At 33.7% G+C, this 23,322-nt stretch overlaps 2 protein-coding genes across 2 annotated transcripts; both read right to left on the reverse strand.

The window, feature by feature from the left end:
* Positions 1 to 596: 596 nt before the first annotated feature.
* Positions 597 to 7,341, reverse strand: LOC142629586 (DNA replication licensing factor MCM2). Its single transcript, XM_075803593.1, has 17 exons — positions 7,017 to 7,341; positions 6,745 to 6,923; positions 5,853 to 6,031; positions 5,545 to 5,734; positions 5,205 to 5,424; positions 4,863 to 5,070; positions 4,408 to 4,542; positions 4,120 to 4,311; positions 3,855 to 4,027; positions 3,575 to 3,763; positions 3,345 to 3,461; positions 2,599 to 2,683; positions 2,361 to 2,513; positions 2,125 to 2,250; positions 1,853 to 2,035; positions 1,009 to 1,170; positions 597 to 909 (listed from the first exon to the last, which is right to left on the reverse strand). Exons 1-17 carry the CDS (start codon positions 7,238 to 7,240, stop codon positions 790 to 792), a joined length of 2,835 nt encoding a protein of 944 aa, XP_075659708.1. The 5' UTR covers positions 7,241 to 7,341; the 3' UTR covers positions 597 to 789.
* Positions 7,342 to 16,395: 9,054 nt separating this feature from the next.
* On the reverse strand, positions 16,396 to 22,729 carry LOC142630054 (uncharacterized). Its single transcript, XM_075804129.1, has 2 exons — positions 22,076 to 22,729; positions 16,396 to 16,811 (listed from the first exon to the last, which is right to left on the reverse strand). Exons 1-2 carry the CDS (start codon positions 22,589 to 22,591, stop codon positions 16,734 to 16,736), a joined length of 594 nt encoding a protein of 197 aa, XP_075660244.1. The 5' UTR covers positions 22,592 to 22,729; the 3' UTR covers positions 16,396 to 16,733.
* Positions 22,730 to 23,322: the final 593 nt, after the last annotated feature.

Here is a 23,322-nt window from a genome sequence, read left to right on the forward strand (position 1 = left end):
GATTGGTATGAAAATTGGCTTGCATTTTAAGTACATATAGTACATATAATCTAATAGTGGAATTTTTAAAATATGATTTTAATAACAAATTACTAAGTGTAACATTACTTAGAGTTACACTAGGTATAACTTGAACACAACTCTATTATTTTATCGGTAACTACTATTTTGAGTAATTTTAATGCTAAATATAAACCAATATTCCTTTGTGTTCATACCCTATGTAGGGTTTTAAGCTTGTCTTGTATGTGTGTGTGCATGCACCCGTGTAGTGGTATATTTCAATCTAATGGAGCTAAAACTCATGGTTTCAATGCCACTTCTGAATCCTAACTTCTCCAAAAACAAAATATTTATGAATTCTAACTATACTACATTTTGATGCAGGATCAAAGAGAAAAGTGTTCAAAAGCCAGCCTGAAGGAAATTTCAATCTGGCACTCAGCTGTATAGTACATGCCCAAAACTGAGGACAATTGATAATATATTCAATGATACGGACGGTCATCTTCTTCTTTTTTTTATTTATTTAAAAATACGGCCAGTTATCCGATTGCTAGAAATAGTTCTCCATTAACCATTAGTCAAGGTATATTGTTCATTATAATGAATTGACATACTATTAATCATATATAGGATTCTATCAGACACATCTTTAAGTCATTTAAAAAATTAAAACAACGTAATTAATTACTTAAATTGCTCTCGAGAAATCATTTCTTAAGTAGTTTCTTCCAGGGCTACTGATTAATGAACCTAACTAGGGAAAGCTCATACAAAATCGATTTTTCATAATCTTGCAAGGCGATGCCTAATCACTCCCCTCTCTTCATCCAACACAAAATCAGCTCTAGAAAAGTGGGGGCTAGTAAAGAAGGGTTTCAGATCATAAATTTCATGTTCCTGTGCCTGCACGAAAAGGAAAACAAATCAGAAATTCAGTACAGTCAAAAGGCCCATATATCCAGTTTATGTAATTGAAATACTAAAGTTCTATTTTCCCATTACCTTGCTCTGCAAATCCTCAACTTTCACATCAATCTGGGTAAGCCTTGAAGTAGACCCACTAACAATTTCTTCGAAGTGCAGTGCATTCTTGACAAGCTCTCGAAGAAGATATAATAGCAGTTCATTGTAATCCTTCTTGAAAGTCATGTACTTTCTGAAACTCTGCAAGAACAAATCAAATCCTTGTCAACCAATTGTCTCAGTGATCAACAATTCAAGAACTTCAAAATTTTATGTAACAATCAGTAAACTTTCATTTAGATAGTTGCAAGAAAATGAACACTATCTAGTTAATAAAGGTACAAGATCAGCTATAACTGTATTCTACTCACTCAAAACAATGATAAGTATCATGGCTCAAAAATATAAACTGGAAGCAATGGATATAGCTTAAAATGATGTCCAAGATGCTTCAGGTCAGGTCTACAGAACTAGCAGACTAAATAGCATCTGAATTCAACCATGAACAAGGGATACCTTGTTAACAGTTATCGATACTTATGTAATAGCACGCAGCCCATGTTCATAGGACATGTAGAATGTTGGTAAGAAGCAGCTAAATCAGTGTTGTACTAAAAAAGTCCTAAATATGAATATTCTTGACCAACTCAGCATAATTTCAATTACTATACAACAAGGTCAGTAAAAACTTGTGTGCTGCAACAACAAGAATGCTATGAAAAGGTCAGCAAATTATAGATACGATTACAAGGTGGCATATAGTCTGTGCTGCAATATAAAATATTGATACTGGTATACGTAGCATCTGAAAGAACATGCCCTGCAGCCACCCAAAAAGAATAACAGTTACAAGAGAAGAGAGGCAGAGGATCTCTTTCAATACCTTTTGCAGTGCTTTCTGTACCCCAAACTTTTGGGTTGAAATGAACGAATCAAGCAGGACACGAATAGCCATGTCTACATCTTCTTGTGTGACATGCTGTCTGAGGTGCATTCTGGCATGTGCTTCAGACATTCGTATCATGGATTCTATGTGCCTCACTGCTATGGGCACTCCTTGTCCATGCTACATGGGCAAAATGAAAAAGAGGGATATATCATCAAATCATCAACACGCAAGAAGCTATCATCAAATGTCATTAAAAGAGAACTTACCGAAGATTCTCTTCGCAGTTCAGCATAAACATGTGTTAGCTTATCCAAATCAGCATCATGCAACCTTGGGAATACATTCAACTTAGCATAAGTTAAGTACTTCTTTAGCAGATCTTGAGGAAGTATCTGTACAAAAAAAAGGATAGAACTCTCAAGAATTAAGAAAAAGAACACCATGTTCGAACAAATCTAGAAGCAGCTAGTTGGGAAACTAAGTAGGATATGGAGTGTCAAACCTCAGTATCAACTGGCCTGGCAGATGCTTGATTATCTTCATGGGATTCACTTACAGACCTATCATCCATGTTAGCACCCTTAGGTTGCGACTTAAAATGGCTATCAACTACAAACTTTGCAAGCATCTCATCCGTCACAGGGTCAACAATATCCTGCAAAATTATAATTTCCTTCCCATTAACATCATCCAGTAAGTAAGAAGATGTGAGTGAAGAATTGAAGGTGTAGAGATATAACCTTTACAACACAGAGGATGTCAAATCGGGAAACAATGGGATCTGTCAACTCAACATTCTGTGAAAATGTTTTTGAGGAATCATATCTGCAAAACGGGAATACAACTTGAATTGTGGCTCAGTCGGAAATAAAAGGTTGAGATGTGTTAAATTACTAATTGTCCAAAAAGCTTAAGCTATTAGGAAATGGTGAATTTAATCATTTAAATGGATTTTAACATTGAGTTTAATCATTTAACCATAATTCTAACACTGCATTTAATCATTTAACCATATAACACCCCCTCTCATGTGTGGGCCTAAACTCCCCCTTAATATGTGAAGCCTAACACGTGAGATTTTTAACATTTTAAATAGGAGGTAGAGTAAAGATGGGGATCAAACTTAGGATCTCCTGCTCTAATACCATGTTAAATTACCTGCTCTCATTTAAACATAATTCTAACAAGATGTAAGAAAGTAAATCCAAAGCTTCAAAAGTCTGGTTGGTGAAAACAAAGGGATTGGAAAATAAGGGCGTTGGGGTTAGAAATTGATGGCCTTTAATATCAGAAACATATCCAACAGAAACCTAATAGAAAATACCAGGCATTGTAAAGTTTTACGCATCTATGTGGTCCAACTTATAGGTGTTCATATTTCACAAGAATATCATAAAGCCATTTTGCCAAACCAAAGTGAGCAGTGCAACTTCACCACTTTTATAGTTTAATTATCCACCATAAATAAACTAATCCATTTTCATACCTTCCCCCAATAGGATTTGCTGCAGCAATCACAGAGCATCGTGCCTGGAGAGAAGTGACAATTCCAGCCTTTGATATGCTAATACTCTGCTGCTCCATTGCCTCATGAATACTCACCCTGATCATGAATGGATTTTCAGTACTCTCATGAGAATGAATACCTTTTGGGTAGGGGGAGGGGGTTTGTCTTATATAATTCAGAAAGTTATATATAAACTTGCATTCCTTTACCTGTCCTGATCATTCATCTTGTCAAACTCATCAATAAGGCAAATTCCTTTGTCAGCAAGAACAAGGGCCCCTCCTTCAAGGGTCCACTCCCTTGTGACCGGGTCCTTGTGCACTGCTGCTGTGAGACCCACGGCAGAAGCTCCTTTACCGGTAGTATATACAGCCCTCTGCCCAGTCTTTTCAACATACCTATAAAAGGATCCATGAGAAGTTAAATGCATGTCACTACAAAAAAAAATTGCAATTAAGCATGTTTGACATAGATTAGAGCAGTTCTCACTTTAGAAATTGAGACTTTGCTGTGCCTGGATCACCTAGGAGTAGTACATTTATGTCCCCTCGCAATCTGTGTTTCCCCTCAACATTTTTCTCTTGCCCTCCAAACATGGCCAGGGCAATTGCTGTTTTTATATCTTCATGGCCATAGATAGACGGGGCAATGGACTTGACAATCTGAAAGTATTATTCACATCACCGTCAGTATGTGTATTTCATGATCCTGAAATGGGAATAGTTAATAAAAAAAAGAATAGTCAGTAACAAACCCTTTCTCCGATTCTGGGGTCTTTAGCCAACTTTTCTATCTCTTCTTTGTCTTCCTGGGTAAGTTTGTAAGCAGAAAAGAGGTCCTGCTTCTTTGTGACGTAGTTTGCTTCGACCACAGTGGCAAATACAGGAAACCCATTCTTTGTGTTCAAAGATAAGTCAAAATTATTTGTATAAATACCTGTGACCTCCTGCAATATATCACATGGAACATAAAACTGAATCAGGAAGAAGTCACTAGCACAAACAACGAGCACAAACAAACAAGTCTGTGAAGAGGATCATACAATCTCTTCCCCAGGGCGGGCACAATCAATCAAATCATTCAACAGTATCACTTCCTTGTATCTAGGAAGCCGACCTGCAGGCACAATTCCAGGGCTTTCTTGGAGTGTAAGCTTTTGGTAATTCCTGTATACTGTCTGCAGTGAGACAGAAAGAAAAACACGAGTTTCAGATTGTGTAAGGAAGGGCTTATCTCATTGCTGAAAAGTGTCATCAAGGAAGCAATTAAACAATTAAGGTCTCAATTCTTTTTTAATTATTTGGGATCCAAGTATACAAATCCTTAACTCAAATGAGCATTTTACATGTTTTTTTCCTGAATAAAGAAGCATTTTACATTTGTCTAGCTTATTTGGCATTCATGAATACAAATGCATTGGTATCAGATGCAAAACAATAGCTTCCTTTCTTATCCTATGATTTTGAGCCAGAAAAAATTAAGATCTAGACACTTCACCTGCTCAATATTGACAGTGAATGGTCCTTTTGATTGGCATTCTGGGCAGGAACCAACCTTCACTTCTGAATATGAATTCTGAAAGAATGGCCCCAAAACTGCCCCACATTTGTTGCAATCATACTTTACCTGTTGCAACTGGGGGAAAACCCCAGAGCGTCGAGTCACAACTCCCCCAATACGAATCATGGTATTCAAATGGATTTGCCTGCAAATCAGCCAACAACGCTCAAGTTGGAATCAACATGGTCAGTGGAAAAAAGAAAGAAAAGAGAGGGTGAAGTTGGGATCGTACGGAATAAGATGTAAATAAAGCCATCAACAATGATTTTCAAATGTTACCTAATATTACGAATCTGATCGTAAACAGGTAAGTTGGTAATGCGGACATAGATCTTTTGATGGATATTTTTGTAGTTTGGATGTAAATCAAAGACAACAGTCTTGGCAACATCTTCCATGACTTCTAAGACAGATTGGGGGGCATCAGCCAGCCAGATGGCAATATTGGGATGGATATAAATAAACTGTTTGTAATCAATCTCCAAGCTACACTTATTAGCTGCAAGAGCAACATTGATTCAGTCCAAATAATACATAGCTTACAACATGTTGAATAAGAATTAACCATTCAGAGAAATAAGTTCACCCAGTGAAAGTTAAGCATAAGCAGATATTTTACCTGACACCATCTCATTTATTAGCCTTACATATTCGAAGTCACCATGCTCATTCTTTGGATTGACATATGTGAGTAAAAAATCCTTGAACTTCTTTGCTATAAAGCGACGCACTTCATCCCTAGTAACCCACTCTCTTAGTGTTCCCTGGACACGATACATCTCAAACTCGCCTTCATCATCATCTTCATCCTACAAATAAGCAACATTGGTATTAAGAAAAGCACTGATAATGTAAATCACAATTTGAAATGCAAGGGCACCATTGCTTTGAGGAAGATAATAGAATAAATTAAAGAGAGCTCAAAACCTCATATTGATCATCATCAGTCTGATCAGTCATGGGCACATCCTCTCTTGAGTGTCCCCGCTGTGATCTTCCAGGTGAACTTTGCATTCCATCATTGTCATCATAGCTTCTTGGCACAGGAGGAGGCCTGAAATCAGCTCTAGACCTCTTTGAAGGCCTGTAGTTGTCATCATCTGTGTCTGTAACCAAAGTGTAAAAAGTTCACTACAATCTGCATTTGCTTGCATTTCTTCTCTCTCTTTCTTTTTTCTTTTTTATTTTTTTTATTTTCATTTATAATTTGGCAATTTATCAAATGATTATGGTAAATCTATCCAAATAAAATTTGACAGTTACAATGCCGAAAGCATACTAAGATAGGTTGGCATGTTTTGAGTACAGTAAACCACCAATACAAAGCTCAAGTCAAGGCATAATCTTATAACTTAGGCTTTTAGCTTTTGGCATACACATTGGTTAGGATTTAGCCATGTATTTGCCTGCAAAAATCCCGAATCTTTTTTTATTTTTATTTTTTTATAATTAAAAAGGGAAAGTTGGAGTAAAATTCTCAATGAGGCTCTAATCAGCAAGTAATAGCAATTAACTAAACGCAACCAAACAAAATACAAATTAGCAGGAATTCCGGAGAAGTACAAAGTAGCAGAGACATAGTAAGAACTTGAGGAGACTTTGCATAGAGAAGAAAAAAGTTGGAAATTAATGGCTAAAAGATACAGGTGATTTTAGTCCTTGAAAGCAAAACTAAAATCGGACATTTAGTTTTTAAGGAACTAGAAGCAATCCCTTTAAACTTCAATTACTAAAATCAACAGTTTAATTTACACTAACCATTGAACTACAACAGACATAGGGATAGGGTTAGGGTTCACAAATGAAGAAAGAAAGAAACCTTGGTCATGAAGAAGCTCAGGAAGCTTGCGTCCAGTGACGCGAACCTCGCGAGCGTCGAGCTCCAACTCGGCAGCCCTACGGTCCTGCATGATCTGATCCAAATCTCTCTCGTCCTCAAGCGAGTCATCCAGTCCCACCGACTCGTACTGGTCCTGCTCATCCATTCGCCGATAATCACTGCGTTTCATTTCACCCAGTCCCACATTTTTCAATATTTATAAACAAAGGAAGCAAATTTCGAGATCCGAGAGAAAGAGAGAGAGTACTTACTCCAAGAAAGTGTCGTGGAAAAGGTCCTCTCCGTCGTCCTCTTCCTCTACCTCTTCCGGCTCGTCTCGGATGATTTCGGGATCCACGGCGGCCTCGTCGATGTCGTCATCGTCGGTGAAGTTCTCCGAAGTGCGAGGGATCTGATCGGTGTTGAATCCGGCGGAGGTCGGTGATTCCGGCGTTGAAACAGGTGCCGGATTCTCTCCGTCTTCTCCTCCGGCCATTTCTCCTTTTTCCTTTTGTTACTTCTTTTTAAGTTTTAAGAGCAGCGGCGATTGTTTTGTGCGTTTAGACTTTAGCAACCAGGGCTACAAAAACAGGTAACAAAGACTATCAGGTTTGGCCCACTAAGAGCGTTATCTTATTTTGGCGGGAATATTTGGCGCCAATTTGTGTGGCTTTTTGCCACGTGGCGTGCCTATATGTTGCTCTTTTTTTCGGTTTTTTTTTTGGGGTGCTTTAGGAATGCAGTTCAATTGGATTCCAGCAATGTTGGGCTGGGCTTGGTTTCACTTCAACTACATAATGGACCTGGTTCTAACTTAAGATTGGACAGAAATTATCATATTTGTGAAGCTGAAGAGTTTGTGGTCTCATTGGATAAACACCCTCAACATGTGTTTTTATACACTTTTTCATCTACACATATTTTCACAAAATTTAACCAATGTTTCTAAAAATATCTTACCAAACGGGCCCTGTATGTTTGGATTATTTTTTAATGGAAGTTTATTTATTGAAAGTTTGAAATTGAAACTTGTAGTGGGCATTTTTTTTTTTTTTTTTTTTTTTTTTTTTGTGTTTTAAGCTGGATTACTCCTACTGTACTACAACTCGGGATTGTGAGATAGGATAGTCGGGACTGGCCTAACTGAAACACACCTTAAGCCAGCTTGTGCGCAATGGACCTGGTTTCACTTCAACTACATAATGGACCTGGTTCTAACTTAAGATTGGACAGAAATTATCATATTTGTGAAGCTGAAGAGTTTGTGGTCTCATTGGATAAACACCCTCAACATGTGTTTTTATACACTTTTTCATCTACACATATTTTCACAAAATTTAACCAATGTTTCTAAAAATATCTTACCAAACGGGCCCTGTATGTTTGGATTATTTTTTAATGGAAGTTTATTTATTGAAAGTTTGAAATTGAAACTTGTAGTGGGCATTTTTTTTTTTTTTTTTTTTTTTTTGTGTTTTAAGCTGGATTACTCCTACTGTACTACAACTCGGGATTGTGAGATAGGATAGTCGGGACTGGCCTAACTGAAACACACCTTAAGCCAGCTTGTGCGCAAGTTAGGTCATCCTTATGTAGACGCATCTTGGCAGGAACCTTAAACGTACCACATGCTCACAGCAGGAAAGACTATTACAAATGTTATAGTATAGAACACAATGCAGGAGGATAACTAAAAATTTTTCTACTAATAACAATAATAGATGAATAACTAACGATATGATTATGAGCGACAATATCTCAACAAAGGAGAAATTAACAATAAGATAACAAGTTAGTCATTGGTCAACTAAAACAAGAGAAAAAAATTCATTTGCCAAAGGAATGGACTTAGCTCTTTAGCAAATACAAGTCAAAAAAGGGAACAAATCTTCAATATGGGTAACCTCAGAGGGGGTTTCTGCCATAGAAATTACACACTTTGGAAAAAGGGCCCAAATGGTTTAATCTCGAATTCTTAATTCATTAGGGAGTGGACTATTGAGAGGGAGAGAAATGAGTAGCCTATTGATGCATGTTTTTACGCCTATCACTCATGTTTTTCCATTTCTTTTCGTTTTCTGTGTTCTTTCTTTCTTTCTTCTTTTCTTCTTTTTCTATCTTTCTATTTTTCTATTCATCGTCCTCTCCCCTTTCACTATGCACATCTATGGCCTTTTATATTACTTGTTGTGACATGATTTACCATTTTTACTCCTTAACCACTTTTGGCTCGTTTTGGGTGTCTTTCCAGGATTACCCACTAGTCTGCCGGCTGCCCAACCACCACCATTATAATGTGTTGGCTGCACCACGCCTCATTCCCAGACAAAAATGGTTTTGTTTTTGTCTCTTATTTCCCTTAACATTCTCATCTGGATAAGGGTCCTTTACCAACCTTTATAGCATGCATCTAGTGATTCAAGCTCATAGTTACTTCTTTTTGGTGAGATGTCATTCCAGTATGACATTTCTCCTAAAAGAGCTTGAGCAAGAACCCCAAAATAGGCCCTTCTCCCCACCCCTAAACCAAACCCTCTCATAGCTTTGACCTGTGGCCCACCTTCTCTATATTAGCTGGGTACAGGTAGGTGGTACCCGAGCCTTGTGTGCATGCTCCACTTCCATCTGAGTCCATTGCTTTTCTAGCTTTCACACGTTTGTCATCACCTCTAGGTTTGTCTGATCCTGCTGTAAGTTTTGGTATCTATTTAACTCTTGCGGCGTGAAAGGCACATGGACCTTTGGGCTTTGTCATTTGTGTCCCATCTCCTCTTTGGGCTAGGCATTACTTGGGTGTGGGCTTTCTCCCTTTTAATTGGTCTATGTCCCATTTTATCTTGCGTTCGTGGGTTGGCTGGTGCTCCTACCATGCCATTGCGCTACTCTTGCCATGATATCACTTATCCTTTCACCTTATTGTTACCTATGAGTTTACGGTCTGAAGCACTTGCCGTGTCAATTTTTTATATTATCCCATTTTTTGGACTTTACCGCCCAGCATTCCTGCTAGGCCAACCCATTCCATCATTTGGGCTTCTTGGCCCATTTTTATTCCTTGGGCTTCATCGGCCCATTTCATTCCTTGGACTTCCTCAGCCCATTTCATTCTTTCTTACCTCTTTCACTCCCATGAGTTTTTGATAAATCCTTTGGGCTTTCCCAGCCCAATTACCACATCCTTATCTTTCAAGCTTATTGGCCTTTGTGCCAATCCCTATAAATTTACAAATTCATTTCTTGGGCTTCCCTGACCCATTTTTACTTTCTCTTAATCTCTTACAAATCTCATGGGCTTACTACTTCATTCCTTGGGCTTCCTCGACCCATTTACTTTCTCTCTGGTCATTTCTTATTTTTGTGGGTCCGTTGACTATTATTCCTACCATTCTGGCCTAATGGTCTTATTTTTACTATTTTCTTTCTCCATCTTTTTCACATTGTTATGCTTCTTCTGCCATTGGGCCGTTTTGTCAAAAGTGGGCATCAACAAAACTATAGTTATATTTATGAAAAACATAAAAAGTTAAAGAAAAAAGCTCATTCATGCTTGCTTTAAGGAGTTAGAAGATGTATGAAAAACAAACTACTAAAGAATTTAGAGTATGGCTATCCAAACAAAAAATAAAAATTGGAGTACTATTGCACTACTACAACTTTTACTATATAAATAATATAAACCAACATGCAATATGGGTGGAATATGCTACAATATATCCTTAATTTTCAAACAATTACCTCATAACTTTTTATTATTATTTAGGTTTAAGGAAAAACTAAGAACTTATAACTCAGTTCATTGGCGCTTTCTAATGATTTCAACAGATATATCCAAAATCTAAATTCCCCCACCTCCAACTATTGAATTATAAATAAGGGGAAAGTTTTAAATAATAAATAAATAAACTTGTAGTTTTATCATTGGGGTATTATTAAACCCCCAAACTTTTGAACCTTAGACTTTCATAGATGCATATTTCATGTGTGAGGGTGGGATTTGTTTGAGTATATTTGTGAAAATCTAGGATTTAGAATGTCACATTTAAGAGTATGTGGTTTAATATGTCTTAATGATAAAACTTTGATTTTTTTTTTTAAAAAAAAGAAAAAACAATTTCCTCTAAAAAAAAGTTTAAAAAACAAATCATGTATTCTTTCAAAAAATTTAATTTTACGATAGTAGATCCCCGAAACCAAAATGTCTACCGAGAATAGACCATATCAGTGGTGGTCTATACCAACTCTATATACTTGAAACCATTACAAATCACATCACCACCACATAATTGTGAAACACTTCACTACGATCATATTCTCCACTTTTATGGGGTAGGTTTAAAGTTTGTTTCTTATTGTAGAGACAAACTAGTACACTAAAATTGTAGTAAAAATATTTTGAGGTAGGAATAAGGCAAATTAGATATATAGAGGTTCTTGATAAACTTAGATTTGTGCTAGAGTTCATATGGCGTACATTTGGAATTTAACAATGATGTTACACCCATATAATATACAAAAATAAGGCTTATAAAAATTTACACATTTGAATCCTTAGCAACTCAACCGCACCCCAAACCATATACCCAAAAAGAAAAAAAGAAAAAAAATCAAGGTACCATTGTTTATTGGAACACTCCCATAGGAATACAAATCTTCTATACCATTATTTGTGTAACTTGCCATTTTTTTTTCATTTTAAACTTTGATTGCTTAATAAGGAAAGTTAAACAAATATATAACAAGCTGTGATTGGAAGAACATAAAGTAGAACACAAAAAATATGGGATTTGTATTCCTCCATAACCCAATCACCCACTAGTGACAACATCTTTCACTACAACACAAACCTACATACTTTCATGACCACATCCCAAAACACACCATACCCATAATCTAACACACCTTGATCCTCCTCCTCACCAACCTTAGAATCTAATGAATGTAGAGGGAGTTCACATAAGATGTTGACTTTGGACCTTAGAAGATGGAAGAATGTAGAGTGAGTTCACATAAGAGGATGATTTTGGGTATTAGAAGAAGAGAAGGAAAGGCAAAGATAAGATTGAGAGGGGGGGAGGCGCGGGGGGGGGGGGGGGAAGTAGGGTGGAAGGTTTTGTCTTTTTTTTTTTTTTTTTTTAAGTTAACAAAAAAAAAACTAATGAAGATTCAAACATATATATATATATATATATATATTTATTTGTGTATATATATATATATAAATATATATATATATATATATTTATATATTTAGAACTAATCATATATGCGTATGACATTAAGAATAACCTATAAATGCTCTAATACCAACGTAAGAAACAGAGACTACGCATTGGAAATTATAACATAGTTTTTTTAGCATACCTCTCTTGACTTAAACCCATGATCTCACAGGAGCTAAATTGTTTTACGTTGTCTAAACCTGGCCTCCACGTAGACCGGAAATTCAAGCTTGTTTTGTATTCTAGCTTGAATACCCATAATAAAATTGTACCCCGATGGTGTTGCACACTACTAGAGTGATACAAACAAAACCCACAACTTAAGAGCCTCACAACACTATAAATACTGAGAAATGTAGAATTTGTTCTAATTGACATGGGGTTTAGATGGTAGGATTTCTGTAGGGATAAAATGTTGGATAAATATATGGAAAATATAGTTTTGTATCTCATACAAAAATACGTAGCAAAAATAAATGGATCTACTTTATTCATGTGAGATAACATGAAACATTTGAATTTTATGAACAAAAAACAAGAAGGTGTACCTTGATGCAGCGAAATTCAAAACAAACAAAAATTGAACTTGGGAAGAATTTCAATCTTCGCTCCAATTCCATAATGTGCTTAAGATATGTGGTCTCTCAATCACTTCTATACGTACTTGTTTAAGAGAATAACCAAGTGTCTTGAGAAAAAACTGAATGTTTTTCTTTTTTAATCAGACGCATATTTTTCTGCATTTGACATTTACTTTATTTAATAACTCTTATTAAATAAATAACTGATTATCTAATTGGGTTAGCCTTTTGGGCCAGCTCAATTGAGCTTTAGTTTATAGCTTGGAGTGGGACCAAAAAGGACAAATAAAACTCTAGCTCCAATCAGCTTTGGACTTATCTGACAATTCTTGACAAACTTAAAGTTACCATTAATTATATTTAATACCACAATATAAATATAACTGTACTCTAGGTCTTATTAATAAATTATATCCCAAAACTTTATTATCTAAACATTTAACTACTTTATGAATATATTTGTAGTAATACAAAGTCATAATGTGTAACTGTCACTTTGACAATTACTACATCTTAATCCTTAAGTACAGTACTCGATTAATCCTTTAAGTTATTCATATATATTTTATGAAATCTAATTTCTTAAAATATAAACTTTAGTAACTCTTTATTAAAGCGGTTAGGCCTAACACTCTGAATAACCAAATATATTAAACTTATCTCAATGAAATATTTTATATCTCTATAAAGAGACTATGAATTTCATCTTGAGAATATGTGTTCCTTTAACATTACTTGTGGCTGCCCAACATACTAAGATTTTGATTGTTTGTTTAGATCTCACTTCTGATATATTAAAATAACCTACATTTTATAATCGGGTTCACTATTTCCTTAAGATTGAGAGCTTATGTAAATGAAAGTCGTGAGATTTATTATTTATTTGACAGTCGTTAATAGAATAATAAATCTCACAGCGGTTTAGTTTAATATGTCTTATACACTTAAGACATATTAACATATCAACTAGAAGTTTTCACTTCCATGATCAAGACAAATTATATTAATTGACATGTTATAGTATTCACGGATAAAATACCCAATTTCATCACCGATTATGAGCTAAGATTTTGAGCTTACAAAGAACTTATGATTTATATTTTCTGTGACTAAATCACATATTATGCATTTCAAGGACTATACGATAATATCCAAATATTCATATTACCATTATTTTAGATAATAATAAAACAATTTTATTACATATAACATAATGTCATACATAGCATACAATAGAATTTTAGGGCACTAATTCTAACATAAAAAACCCTAACAACCCCTTGAACTATGGGGTAGTTGCTTGTACACCCTCTAAACTTTTATTTTAGTCAATTTTGTACATAAACTTTAGTACTATAACAAATAAACCCCTTAAAATTTTATGTTAATGCAGTAAGACCCTTTCATTTTCATTTTTTGTTATAAAATATTTGGTGCAAAAAGAGGTTAAATTGGCCACAAGAAAAAAAGAAAAAGAAAAAGAAAAAGAAATTAAGGGAGTCTTACACTGTAGTATCAAAGTTTATGTACTATATTAGTGAAAGAAAAAGTTAAGAAGTTCTATTTGCTACAATACAAAAGTTTATGTGCTAAATTGGCTAAAACAAAAGTTCATGAGGTGTAAGTGCAACTACCTAAAAGTTCAAGGAGTGTTAGGGCATTTCTCCCTTTATATAGTGATTTACCCATTAATTTCAATCATTAGTGAGGTGGTCTAATAACCCAAGGCACTACTCATTGAGCAATGTTTGGGAGTTACTCTAGGGTAGTTACAGTAGGGGTATGCCCACCTTGGGTGTCCCTCTAACTCCCTCTTATGTTTCTAACATTTCCAAATACATGCATTGCTTATACAATTTTACTAACAATACATGTTATAATTGCTTTTACAGAAAGAAGTTTTTTAAAATTAAAATTAATAAAATCATATTTAAGATTGACAATATCCCAAGAAAAATTAAATGGATTAGTTGTGTTTGTTGTGTTAATAAATAAAATAATAGCACATGTGAGAGCAAGAAAGCCTAAGTCATTGATTTAAAAATGGGTGTTAGAAGAACTTGAATACAAAAATTTAATTAGTTTGTTTACATCTCAAAATGGAAGAAAAATGAATTTTAAATGAAATATATTATGAAATGAAAATATTAAATAAATATTAATTTAATTAATACATAAATAAAAACAAATAAAAAAGCCCATTCTAGTTGTCTCCTTAAGTCCCAAAATGTCTTAGGTCAATGCTAAATAGTACACATAAATAAAGAATTAACCAAATTCGCCTGATGTAGAGGCAATCAAGAAAGTTGCTTAAGCGATTATATAACGTACAAAAAAAATGGGCTAATCCAACCAATCATGCTTGCACAATGGAAAGAGCTAAAAGTTTTGTAACTCAACTGATATCTTTTGGTATTTTAAATGGAGACATCTAGGGTTTAATCTCACACCATTGTTGCATCTATTGAATCATAAAACAAAAATGAGTATGGTCATAGAAAAATAGAGTATTATTATAGCTACTAAAACTTTTGCTACATAAATAATATAAATTGCCATGGTAGTTTAGGTGGACGCTGCTACGTTATATACTTAATAATTTTCATAACATTTCTTTTTCTTCTTAAATTTAGGTTTTAGAAAAGAAAAAAAAAATCTTGTATTCTTTTGAAAATTTTAGTTCTCTGATAGTACTTATATATAAATGTCTCTTAAAAAAGATCATAGTGACGGAGGGAGGATTTTTATTTATTTATAAAAATTATAATAATGAATCATTTAAAAAAAAAAAAAACATGTAGTAAATTGTTGAGGTGTAAGATACCAAGTAAGTCGTCAAGGGTATTGTAATAAAATTTGTAGTAGTTTTAACATTTTTTAACACTATTAATTTAAAATGTTTTTGTTTGGAAAATTTTAAAATATGTTACAAATTTCATTATATTTGTACAAACTAACGTGAGAAAGAATGTAATTGGTACAAGAGCCTTACAACTTAAGTGATTAGTATCTTCTAGTATTTTTAATAAAATCATCCATAATTTATATCCCCTCCACTCTGTAATAGCTATTCTATTATTAAAAATAGAATATGATTAGTAGAATTAAACAACATTATAAATGAATGTTATTAGTTACACATCAGCTGTAAAGGTTACTTAGTAATTTGCATCCTTCATGTTAATCTTTTTGTTTTATAACTTCGACTTTACTTAAAGTAATGTTATAGTAACTCACTTCGACGTGGACATTACCGAAAGAGTTTGTAAAGACGCTTTGTCGTCTTCTAAGGACAAAAGTTGCCTCAACAAAAGCCTTAAAAATTATTTTAGATATTTTTGAACTTTTACGGCGAGCAACAGCTCATATATAGTTTCTTATGGCCTGACACTTTCCTTTATCGTTTTTAAATTGATCTGTTCCACTTTCACCTAAGTCTTTTTTTTTTTCTTTTTAAATTTACCAAAATTTTAAAAAATAAAAAATAAAGACGTGACATATGAATTTTCTTTTAATGGCATGACATATGATTTTCCTTTTTGTTGAGAAAATGACATTTTTGATGGAGTATAAATTGGAAAGGGACATGATTTTAGTTCCAATCATATGGTCATAGCATAAAAGTTAAAAACCAATATGTCACTAACCATTAACCAATGTTGCTAATTATCATTGTTTCAGAGCCTTTTAATGTAGAGAAGATCATCAATATATAAATTAAAAACAAAATATATAAAGAGGTAAAAAAAAAAAAAAAGGAAAAAAGAAAAAGAAAAAGAAAAAAAAGAAAGAGAAATGAATTGATTGGATCTTTCCTCAAATGTTATACCCATGAAAACAAACAGATCTGGCTGGCTAAAGCTTTTATTCCACATCAAAAAAATATACACTAGTGTTAGAGCGTTACAGCCTTGTATGTCAAAATACCCATAACAATTATCCGAAGAGACCAAGAACTGTTAAAGTTAAAGCTAAAGAAGAAGATATAAACTGATACATATAGAACTTTCCATAGAAAATAGGCTATGGACCGAATCGAAGTAATAGAAAAACAGCCCATATACATATCGCTCTTTTCTTGAGCTAGCTAGCTATAGCATTGATCACCAAAGATTTCATGTTGTGGTTATAGACGTTATGGCATAATGGCAGGTTCACCTTTAATTTCCCTATTCTTGAGTATTGATCTTCAAAGACTTCTCTCAAGCATCTCTTGGTACCTTTTGAACGAGTCCAGCTTTTGCATGCGCATCTGTTTATGGAACCACTACAACAAAAGTGGGCTATTGTGACGAAATCTAGTGAGGATAAATAATTTCGTCACTGAATGTTAGCATTCGGTGAGGAAAAGAAGATTTTGTCACCAAAAATTTAAAATGGGTGACGAAATCAATATTTCGTCACTATAGATGTTCAAATTGGTGACGAAGTATTTATTTCGTCACTAAAGATGTTCAAATTGGTGACGAAATATTTATTTCGTCACTATAAGTCATTAAAAAAAAACACAAATGTAACGATACAAAATATTTGCATCACCAAAGGCCTATCTTGGGTGATGAAATTCTATATTCGTCACCCAATATAAAGATTTAGGTGTTTTAGGAGACAAAATAATTTTTGTCGCTTATTACTACAAATAATGAGGTTTCTTTTTGGGTTTTGAAGGTATTTTGGTAATTTTAAGTTTCAAGGGTATTTTGGTAATTTTAAGGTTTTGGGGGGTATTTTGGTAATTTATAGGTTTTGGGAGTATTTTGGTCATTTTTTTGGCTTTCGGGGGTATTTTGGTAATTTTTAGGTTTTGGGGGGTATATTGGTCATTTCTTGGGTTTCGAGGGTATTTTGGTCACTTTTTAAGTTTCAGGGGTATTTTGGTCATTTTTTGGGTTTTGAGGGTATTTTGGTCATTTTTTAAGTTTCAGAGATATTTTGGTAATTTTAAGGTTTTGGGGGGTATTTTGGTAATTTATAGGTTTTGGGAGTATTTTGGTCATTTTTTTGGCTTTTGGGGGTATTATGGTCATTTTTAGGTTTTGGGGGGGTATATTGGTCATTTCTTGGGTTTCGAGGGTATTTTGGTCATTTTTTAAGTTTCAGGGGTATTTTGGTCATTTTTTGGGTTTCGAGGGTATTTTGATAATTTTTTAAGTTTCAGAGATATTTTGGTAATTTTATGGTTTTAGGGGTATTTTGGTAATTTATAGGTTTTGGGAGTATTTTGGTCATTTTTTGGATTTTGTGGGTATTTTGGTAATTTTTAGGTTTCAGGGAATATTTTGGTCATTTTTGAGTTTTTGGGGTATTTTGGTAATTTTTAAGTTTTGGGAGTACTTTGGTCATTTTTTTGGTTTCGAGGGTATTATGGTAATTTTTAGGTTTCGGAGGTATTTTAGTCTTTTTTGGGGTTTCAAAGGTATTTTGGTCATTTTTCGGGTTTTGGGGGTATTTTGGTCATTTTTTAGGTTTCAATGGGGTATTTTGGTCATTTTTTAGGTTTCAAGGGGGTATTTTGGTCATTTTATGGGTTTTTCAATCACAATAGAACCTAGAGGTGTGATAAAAAAATTATTTCACTTACAAATACATAATACTCATCACACCCCAAGGTTTTTTTGTGATTGAAAAATTTAGTAATCCCAAATTATAATGGATGCAAATTTTTAATCTTTACCCAAAAATATAGAAGTGTCTCTGAGCACGCGCGTGAAGGCTAATAATTATTATAAAAAAAATGTAAATTGAATTTCACATAGAATTATACAAATGATAAATTTAGTTTATGTTACAAAAGAAAATTTTTTACAACAATTTCTTAGATAACAACTACTTCATGTGACGTTTGAATCATACAATAATTTTTGTAAACTCTCTCACGCGAACTTATCTAATATTCCATTCCAATGTCTCCTCGATGCAATCCAATAAATTTTTGTATACGTCAACCTGAGAGGGATAAAAGAGTTAGAAAAAATAAAAATAAAAACTTCAATAAAAAAAATTAAAAAAAAAAACCAAAAAAAGGGTTTGTGTTTGTTTTAAATTGGAAAACCAATTAAGTAGCATAATCCCCCCAAAAAAAATCCTAAAAAAAAAAAAACCAAACCAAGTAGTAGGCCTGTTATGTCACGTTATTTTACAAAGAGCGTAAATTCCTATACAAAAAATTCCATGCCAATATTTATTAATTGGATTAATTATGATCAATTGATAGTAGGAAAATTTTGTTCTTATGGATCACACAATGTGGGTCTTAAAGTGTAGAAATTTTAATTTATATATTTATTCTCGTTAGTTGAAAACTTGTAAGTGGGTATGATGAGGGTATATTAGAGATCAAGATTGAGGAATCTAAATAGGGGAAGCCCTTTAAATAGTAATATAGATTAATTTAAACTATAATTTGAATTTACTATTTTTTGTTATCATAACTATCAATTTTTGGAAAGCATATTAAAAAAAATGTGTGTGTTTTTCTTTTTTTGTTCTTGAAAACTTTAAATATCTACTAGTGTTAGAATAGATTAATTTAGTTTCCACATACAAACAACAAGTTATTTACTAGTCTACTGGTAGCATTGTTTTTGGAGTAACACTCCCTCAAGGGTTCAATTGCTGGCGCCAACATAAATTTCACCTTAATTTTAATTTTTAGCTTTTTTTTTTTTCAGCGCCATGCCCAATTTTCAGCGCCAATTTTTTTTTCATTTATTTTTTATTTGAAAAACAAAACCCTAACCTATCTCTCTCGCTCCTCTACTCAAGCATTTCTACCTCCCACAGACCTCACGCCTCTCCTCCCACATTGATCGGTAAGCTCTCTCTCTCTCTCTCTCTCCTATAGGGGATGAACTTTAACTCTGTTTTTAAAGTTATACTGCAGAGATTACCATATCCTTTAAATATGAATTTGTGGTTCTAATGATTATTTAATATATTAGTTGCATTTAACTTCTGCTGGGTCTGATAGATGGCAAACTCTCTATTGCTTACATGCTATGGTTATTGTAGAGTAACAAGGAAGTTTTACCCATCAAAATAATTTCAATACTGAACAAATTCTATAAGTTATTTTTTTTTAAAATATAGAAATGTGTTACATGGCCAGAAAAGGGACCATTAAATACTTTGATCTCATAAAATCTTTTAGTCATGTTTGGTTGATGGAAATGTATTTGGAGACCAACTTATTTGTAATTTTGTAGCATGATTTTGCTATTACAGGGTTAATTAAGATCTTGAATGCTTTGGAAGAATTTCCGCATTTGATGTATAAGTTTATCTTACTATATATTTTTCCTTGAATGCACATAAATTATATTCATGCTTTTGTAGTTCATAGTCTATTTGAAAAGATTTATGGCTTATTAATATGAAAATATTTGGGAGAGAATGAATGATTCCTCTCATTAAAATCCATACAGAACCCAAAATCTGCATCCATGACCAGTAGGAATCGAGTACAATAGGGGTTCCCTTATAAATCCAAGATGTGTTTTTACATGATTATCCCAAAAACATGGAACCGGGCTTTCTTACTTTATTGGTGATTGTCTCATTTGTACAAGTAAAATGCATAAAGGGCCACCCCTTTTATTTGGTAGTTAAATTGATACTCCATGGTCCATATATATATGGGGGTCAGCGTTTAGACAATTTCCTCGCTTATTGACTGGTGATGAATTTTAGATTATAAAGGTATTTTTCAATCTCTTAACAAGATGTGCTTTGGTTTGAAAGCAAGAGTCACGGGTTTGTGTTTGGGAATCTAACTTTCCTAATAATTATTAGGGGTAAGATTGATTATTAATCACTTTTTAAAAACCTCATAAAAATGGAAGTTTTTGTATATTGGGAACCAATTTTTTTCCCCAATAACAGAAATATGTGATTGGCTCTTAATTTGGTTTAGCTTCTTTTCCCTTCAACTATTTACAGAAACACAAGGTGGCCATCTCGTACCTTGAACTCCCCAACTAGGTGGGATCTGAGATTTGCTCTGAAATATTTGATACTTTAGATTTTATTACTATTTAAGCTTGGGGTCATCTTCTATTTCTATCCATTGAGTTCCTTGGTCTATGCGTTTAAGAGGAGGGAATTCCTGTCTAACTTGTAAATGAATCACGTGCATGGAAGCAAGCCATTAATTTAAACGAGATTAATCAAGAAGTGCAAAGCTCAATATTTGCTTTTGTCACACAGAAAAAAGTCAGTGTGATCACAAATGTTTCATGGAAACAAATGGTTATTAATATTATGTAAATGGGCTTGATATATATATTAGTTTGAATGGTATAATTTTTTTTTTGAGAAGAGAATGGTATAATTCCTTTTTTTTTAACCAAAGTTTACCTACTTGAATGTTTTTTCCCCCCAATAAAATACTACGTTTTCTTTTAGAAGTAAATAGATTTTTTGTGTTGGCCAACTAAGCCTTGTGACTTATTATAATTATTTATGACCATTAAACCTTGTGTTGAACTTTCATTTGTGCAGGGTTGAGTTTGCTTGGCTTTTTTGTGATTATAAGCTGAGGTAAGGATTTCGGGTCTTTTAAGACTAGTATTAATTTTTTTTGCATTCTTTATTATTTCTCCATGGTTTGTGATGTGGGTTTGGTTTTTATTTGATGAGAATGTTGTGGGTCTTCTTTCTTTGATAGTTTGGCTTCATATGATGTTGCATTATGATTATTTTGTCTAGTTTGTTATTGAGTATTCTGTGGACAATATTTGCATTGTCTTACTACTAATAATTTTTTTTTTTTTTTGTAGTACGTCTTATCAGAGATATAGATTTGCAGTCTAGTTTGTTATTGATGTATTTTCCTTTATACTTGTGCAGATATGGGATTGGTGGCAAAAAGATAGCTTTTGTGAGACTACTTGAGCTCAAATAATTTTCTGTAAAGTTTGGAAGCTAAGACATCATTTGTATATAAATGGTTGTAATTACTTTGTGAACATCTTTATTGCATTTTTAGATTGTATGGATGTTTTTTTTTATGGATTTGGTTAGAAATGAATGGATGTTTGTTTTTATGGATTTGGTTAGAAATGAACAGGTTAATGTAATGGCAAGTAAATGTAAAGAATATTAATAAAAAAATAAAATTGGTGAAAATAATTTTCGTTGCCATATCTGACTATAAGTAGAAATTGGTGACGAAATAATTCATCACCTGATCTATTGAATTTAAAAATAAAAAAAAATTAGTGACGCAAAATTTCGTCACTGAATCTATTGAAATTGGGAAAAAAAATACATTTGGTGACGAAATATTCCGTCACTGAAAATAAGGTTTAGTGACGAAAATATTAGGTGACAAAAAACTTTCGTCACTTATCATTTTTTATTGGTGACGAAAAAATTTCGTCACCTATCATTTTTTTATTGGTGACAAAACATTTTTGTCACCAATACATTCCTATGACGGGCTTGAGGTGACGAAATCTTTTCGCGCACCATATGTATTCAGTGACGAAATAAGGACATATTGTGACGAAATGTTTCGTCACCATAGTTCACTTTTGTTGTAGTGAACCTCAAAATGAACAAGTCCGCAACATGATCGATCTCATCTTCCAGATTAAAGTTCTCACCTTCCTCCTTGGCATTCCTTACCAGATCAATAATGGACCCACCCTGATCCTCAAACTCAAGATCCTCTTCATCAAACAACGAGTGCCTGAGATCTGGGTACTTACCATCATCGTCGTCATCATCATCAGCATCGGCCTTCTCGATCAGCTGGGTGCGACTCCAGCTCGCTTGAGACTTGTTTCTCATGGCGTTGTAGAGAACTATAGCCATGCTTTGCTCACCTACCTCCTCGTTGCTTTCTTTGTCATTCTGTCCAAGAAGTCTATGGATCTTGTGGGAGAGTGAATCCATTATAACCTTCTTTTGCTTCAACAAGGAGAACATTATTAGGCGAGCTTTGAATGCGTTTGTTTTGTTCTTGATAGCTATTGACTTGGCTTTAGCTATAGAACTCAACGCTGCCATAACCTGTTTTATGATAACAGAAGCCTTGTTCTTCATTTTTCAAATTAATTGAGCTTAGGACGAGGGTCAAATTAAGAAACCCACGAAATTAAGAAAAATAAAAACCGATTGAAACAAAAATAGAGGATGTTATCAAAGAAAGCTCAAGCTCAAGTTGTGAGTATTAGAGAGAGTGGGTCGTAAAAGCTACGTTAGCATGAAGGAATAACGGAGGCTTTGATGGGGTTTATATAAAATACAAAAGCTGCTGTTCATAAAAAAAAAAAAAAAAAAGAATACAAAAGCTGCTGCTTTTGTTTGCGTGAGTCAGTGAGTGGGGTAATAGTGCGTGATGAAACGGAGAAAAGAAAACTAAACTAAAAGCTTCAAAGGGCAGCAATCCCCTCTTACTAACACACGTGGTATAAGCCAATTGGATAGACTCCACAAACACTTTTTTTTCTTGGAAAAGCTACGCTATTAGGTCTTTGAAGTTTATCTTGTGTGTGCAATTGGTTCCTCAAATTTGAAACGAGTACAATTAGTTCCTTAAGTTTTAAAATTAAGTTGTATTGGTCTTTTACTAACTGCTGTTAATGGTATTACTTATGTGGTTAACGGAATAATGGCTTGATATTTTTTTAATGATGTGACATGTTTTAATTAAAAAATTACAAACTAAATTTACATGTGGGAAAAAATATTTACGGGTACCAAATTAAAAAAAGGAACTTTTTTTTTTGACAGAAGTGATAGAAAAAAAAAAGGAACTTTCTATCTGCTGTAAA

The sequence above is a fragment of the Castanea sativa genome, chromosome 3 (assembly GCF_040712315.1).
Source record: "Castanea sativa cultivar Marrone di Chiusa Pesio chromosome 3, ASM4071231v1".
Taxonomy (NCBI): Eukaryota; Viridiplantae; Streptophyta; class Magnoliopsida; order Fagales; family Fagaceae; genus Castanea; species Castanea sativa.

Coding starts and splice junctions, on each gene's coding strand:
- LOC142629586 (XM_075803593.1), bottom strand. CDS start 7,240: ATGGCCGGAGGAGAAGACGGAGAGAATCCGGCACCTGTTTCAACGCCG. Junction 6,924..7,016: donor TTCCACGACACTTTCTTGGA/GTAAGTACTCTC, acceptor AATGAAACGCAG/TGATTATCGGCGAATGGATG. Junction 6,032..6,744: donor TGAGCTTCTTCATGACCAAG/GTTTCTTTCTTT, acceptor CTTTGGTTACAG/ACACAGATGATGACAACTAC.
- LOC142630054 (XM_075804129.1), bottom strand. CDS start 22,591: ATGAAGAACAAGGCTTCTGTTATCATAAAACAGGTTATGGCAGCGTTG. Junction 16,812..22,075: donor TGAGGTTCACTACAACAAAA/GTGAACTATGGT, acceptor CTTTTGTTGTAG/TGGTTCCATAAACAGATGCG.